Source organism: Cynara cardunculus (genome assembly GCF_001531365.2).
Source record: "Cynara cardunculus var. scolymus isolate 2C chromosome LG 4, CcrdV1, whole genome shotgun sequence".
NCBI lineage: Eukaryota > Viridiplantae > Streptophyta > Magnoliopsida > Asterales > Asteraceae > Cynara > Cynara cardunculus.
Window position 1 is genome coordinate 19,317,939 of NC_037531.1, and position 5,149 is coordinate 19,323,087.

Below are 5,149 nucleotides of genomic sequence, written 5' to 3' on the forward strand. Positions count from 1 at the left end.
CTTTCAAAACTTTGCTTTCAAATGTGAAAAGAAAAGAAAATTAAAATCCTTTAAAAAAATTATTAAAATTCTAGAACCATCCAATATTTCATAATAAATTATATATTTGTAAAAAAGAAACATTTTCTTTCGCTCCTATTAAAAAACATGAAAAATTATTTTGTTTTTTTTTTCCTTTTCAAGTAGATAAAAAAATATTTCATTTTCCTTTATGTTCCCTTCAAAAAAAAATGCATTCCTTTTTTTCATTCTAAGAGGGTGTTTAGGATTACTTATAAAAATAACTTATTGACTTATTCCGGTAATAAGCACTTTTGGATGTTTAGATAAACAACTTATACCAGCATCAAACCGATAATAAGAAGTTTTTAAAGAAGTTAAATTATTTTAACTTATAATAAGTTAATAAGAACTTTTGTAGAAAAACATAAGTTTTTTTTTTCTAATAAACAATCTCAAACACCCCCTAAATTCGAAAATATAGTGTAACTTTTTTTATTTAATTTGTTACTAAATTCATTCGAAAATATGATATAGTTTGTTTCATTTTGAAAAAATCAGTTTAGATTTATAGTTTAAATATACATACTTATTGATTTGTATTTGAAGAATATTTATTTTAAAAACATATTTACATGACATCATGTGCATTTTAAGCACAAAAACTTTTGTTGACTAACTTAGATTTTCTATTTCTACCTTCGTTTTACATGGTTCCTCCACCCCATTAATTTCTTGGATTCGCCACTGATCATGTGTACATCGGGAATGAACATGAGTGACTTCCATTCCTCCTAAATTTGTTGATAAATGTTTCATTACCCGATACCATATAATCATATGAAGTTACATGCCAGGTTAAGTAACACTAAAATGACCAAATTAATACAAGAGAACATGATTGATTTAGGGGTCATTTACCAAACGCTTACTCGGGTAAGTGAACATCAAGTCATATTACCTTACCGAATAAATATGGTAAGGATCAAAAATCTTACCTAGTAAGAGCGAGACAAGGACCAAGAATCTTACCCGGTAAGTGAGGGCGACGACTCTTACCATGATAAGCGCTTACCGGGTAAATTGTTTCATACGATACCGTTTTGGTGGACTAAAATCTTACCCGATAAGTCAATGATAGTGTTAAATTTTCTCGGTAAGCGTTTACCGAGTAAGTATTAGGTAAACGGCCATGTTCGACGATCAACAAAATGACTGATATGTATTATGACTTGTGTAGGCATCGTTCAAACAAAACATGTTCCATATATTGGGAAAAAAAATGCATAACCAAACAACTCACTCGCTTTTCTGTAATGCAAGACAAAAGAGATCGATCAAAGAATTCCCTCAAATCTCGAAGAACGAAGGGAAAAGAATCGTTACGTAAAAATGTAAAAGAAAAGATTGCAAAGAAGGGTTAAAATCAAAAGGAACAAAAGTTGCTTACCAAGTGAAATGGTGTTTTCTAGTTGGGATTTGGGTATGGGATTGGGAGGTGTATAGAGAAAAGCCATTGATATACAATCTTCAAATTCCCCTTTGAAGATTGGTCTCCCTATCACATGCTTGTATTTTCCTTCACTCCATGTCTGCATTTGGTCACACCATTTTCCATTATTATTTATAGAAAAACCCTTTAATACATGAATCATAAACAACTCTTAATCAAATTTATTTACATTTTATGTGATAATATTTGTAGTAATGTGTTTATGTTTTTTACTTAGTAATATATTATAAATAGTGGATTGGGATCTGGTAAGAAATAAGTGTTTTTTTTTTATTTACCTGGATATTCAACCCGTTATGCGAGCCGACTAATTCTAGGACAACCACCTGTGTTGCGGAGTCACCGCATTTGAACGTCCATGACCACAAGGGGATTTTCATCCTTGTGGTTGAGAAATAAGTGTTACGATGAGAATGGGAGAACAAACTTTCATCTATGTTCAACTACTTTTATTTACATATTTTTATTATCGTTTTTTTTTTTCAAAACTACATAAAATCGTATTATATCGATAGAGACAAAGAATAAAAACTAAACATCAAAATCGAGATTTATCTCGTTGCATTGCGCGAGTACTCTTCTAATGTGTGTGTGTGTGTGTATATATATATATATATATAGGGTTGGGTTCACGTGAGACCAGCCTGTTTTCGTGAGACCCGTGAGACCACATTTTTACACGTAAACTTCACAGCAAAAACACTGTGAAGGTTTTAAAAAGTCGAACCTTCACAGCAAAAACACTGTGAAGGTTTTAAAAAAGTCGAACCTTCACAGCAAAAACACTGTGAAGGTTTTAAAAAGTCACCTTCACAACATTTTTGCTGTGAAGTTTCAAGTGTAAAATGCTGGTTTCACGGGTCTCTCGAAAACAGGCTAGTCTCACATGATCCCAAGTCTATATATATATATATATATATGTGTGTGTGTGTGTAAAGTCCCCCTACTGAATAAGACATTTTTTAAGTTGATTGTGAGTTTCATTGAGCTGCTAACATGGTACCCTTAAAGCAAAACTAAAATTTATGTTCTATTGAGTTATAAAATTCATCCATTCTTCAACAATTTAGGGTTCTTCACCTATTTAGGGTTTTGCTACTGAATCGAAAGATGATGAAGTTGAATTCCATGTTAATTAAATATTGTTTAATGAATTATTAGATATGCATTAGCAGCAAAAAAGGTAGAAGTAAAATGATGAAGGTACCTGCAATAGATCGCCAATGGTGATGACCAAAGCATTGTTATCAGGAGAAAACGAAACCCATCCTTTCTTGGAATAAACATGAAACTCTGAAGATCCATTGCAAACATGAAAGCAGAGTGTGTGAGGGTGTTCAGATCCTCTAATCAGCATTCGAATCACATCATATCTTAACGAGTTCATATACTGATCATCGTTTGATTTGGAATCGGTATTCTGGCAATGTTTGTAGAGATAACATATAGATCCGGCGATTTCTTTCTCTCTTGTTTCATCATCATCGAATCTGGATTTTGGAGTAGCAGCATCAAGGAACAGTTTCAGTAGGGTTTCGGATATGTTTTCGATCTGAGACATGAGGTTTTCCATTTTTTCACTGCAAAAATTCAATGAAATCGAGATTTGTTTCATGATTAATGGAAGAAGTTTGATGAGATCAGTGAATCGAGATACCTGAAATTTGAATATTGAATAGGCCAAACCTCCTCCATCTCCGATTTCAGTGAATCGTCTCTACACCAAACGAATTCTTCACTCGGTTCCTTCTCGTCTCCATGGAACTCAACAAAACCGTATAACCTCTCGGCAGACCTTAATACAACGGATTTCTTCTCCGGCGGCAATTGGAATACTCCGGCTCCAGAATTGGAAACAGAAGATAAAAGTTGGTCGGAGATTCCATGGTTGACGAGCTCAAAACAACCTGTTTGTGCAATCACTTCAATAATTTCAGCAAAATTTTGACCTTCTGATAAACCAGAAAATTTCAGCACTTCGAAATCGAGCTTCGGAAGGTTTTGGATCTTCGAATTTTGACGAGGAAACACCCGATCTGGCAACACAAGATCAGGGACACGGAGTGAGCGGTGGAGAAACTCAGTGAGGATCTCATCATTCGCGACGGAGGATCTACGGCCGGAAGCAACCGGAGATGGTGGTGGTGCACGGAAATCTAACGGTATATTGTGCGATGATTCCGGTGAGTTAGCCATGAATATGACCGGAAAAACGTCTGGAATCCAACCGGCACCGGATCTGTGATGAAACCGATCAAAAAACAGCTGTTAATTCTGTTTTCAGATCAATATTCAAAGAAATTAAACAACAATTTTATAGAGAAAAAAGTAGAGAATTTAGGACGAAGCAGCAATGATGAGATTGTCTGGAAGTAATCCAACATTGCGTCCCAGTTGAACACTTTTCTGCTTTGCCTTTTCAAGCTTTGCTGGTGAAAGGGAAAAGGCGGGAATCGAGAAACCGGTTCCAGATGGATCACATGACGTCACCCGGTTCTATTGGGCCGGCCCATGTCGCTCTTATAGTCGGATACTGTAATTACTCTAAATGGGCTGGGTTTTAAAGTCCACGGGTCGGGTTATTTTGCTTTTTCTTTTCGGATTTTTCCATCGGGTTCAATATATCTCAGTGGGCCGATACAACTAGGATGGCCAAAAATCAGTCCAGGTCCGAGATTTTTCTTTTGTAGTCAGTCCAGCCCATGTAGACATGGTCAAAAACCGGTCTCGGGCCGGGCCGGATCAAATCAGTCTTGGGCTGAAAACAGTAGCAATCATGAATGGTCCCGGTTAACCTAGAAGATTGATGTGAAACAATAACTTCTATTGGTGATTTATCATCTATCAAAAATATCGATATTTCCGCAAACAAACTAGTGGCATTCTCGATAGAATCGGAAGTCTGAAAGGTATCCAAAAGGTTCTTACTATGTTCTATATGTTAAGCAATTGTTAAGATAATGTCAGCAATGCTAATTTTATGAAAATCAAGAGAATGTTGCAAAATGTTCGGACGTTTGTGAGTTTACAAAAATAAATAGTTTTATTTATTCATATTTCATACTTCAACATCACATCTTATTAATCATAAGTTAAATAAAACTTAAGACTTCAGAATGTAGCACCTCTTAAAAAACAAACGTCATCTAAACATATCATTTAGGTAATTAAACGGTTAACAATTACATATTTTAAAAACTATGTGTCATTTTTATTGTGAACATTTATTTTGATACGAATAAAGTAAATAATTTTAGAAATGAATGTTGAAGAAGAAAAGATTTCACATGGGCCACTTGGTAGTTGGTATACCATTCTATGGGCCATTTTTTTGCTTATAGTATTAGATGACTATGGTCTATAGCCCATCAGTATGGGTTAGTTGTTTTTTTTAAGTAGTGATGGTCAAAAACCGGTTTTGGGTCGGGCTGGGCTAGGTCGGTCCTTACAGGTTTTGGGTCTTAACAACGTCGACCATAATCGGTCCCGATCAAAAATGATGAGTCTGGTTAAAGTACAGTGCAACCGGGTACGCTGAGTTGGTCCCGGGCGGGCCGGTCCTTTGCCGGCTTGGCCATCGTTATTTTCTAGTATGCTTTATCACCTTGTTGATGTATATTTTTTTGGTTCAAATGC

The 5,149-nt window shown here is 35.2% G+C and overlaps 1 protein-coding gene across 2 annotated transcripts; it reads right to left on the reverse strand.

Annotated features, from left to right (window-relative positions):
* Positions 1–1,246: 1,246 nt before the first annotated feature.
* LOC112511378 (1-aminocyclopropane-1-carboxylate oxidase 5-like) lies at positions 1,247–3,800 on the reverse strand. Of its 2 annotated transcripts, XM_025116975.1 has the most exons (4): positions 3,171–3,800; positions 2,721–3,093; positions 1,381–1,592; positions 1,247–1,346 (listed from the first exon to the last, which is right to left on the reverse strand). In XM_025116975.1, exons 1-3 carry the CDS (start codon positions 3,707–3,709, stop codon positions 1,383–1,385), a joined length of 1,122 nt encoding a protein of 373 aa, XP_024972743.1. In that variant the 5' UTR covers positions 3,710–3,800; the 3' UTR covers positions 1,247–1,346; positions 1,381–1,382. The 2 variants fall into 2 exon arrangements, with proteins under 2 accessions (XP_024972743.1, XP_024972742.1); XM_025116974.1 differs by having other exon boundaries at positions 1,247–1,592.
* Between the last annotated feature and the right edge of the window lie 1,349 nt (positions 3,801–5,149).

What these genes read in the sequence shown, in the direction of transcription:
- LOC112511378 (XM_025116975.1), bottom strand. Translation starts at nt 3,709, where the DNA reads ATGGCTAACTCACCGGAATCATCGCACAATATACCGTTAGATTTCCGT. An exon ending in ATTCAATATTCAAATTTCAG is followed by an intron (nt 3,094 to 3,170) that starts GTATCTCGATTC and finishes GAATTTTTGCAG; the next exon opens with TGAAAAAATGGAAAACCTCA. An exon ending in CCATTGGCGATCTATTGCAG is followed by an intron (nt 1,593 to 2,720) that starts GTACCTTCATCA and finishes GACCAAATGCAG; the next exon opens with ACATGGAGTGAAGGAAAATA.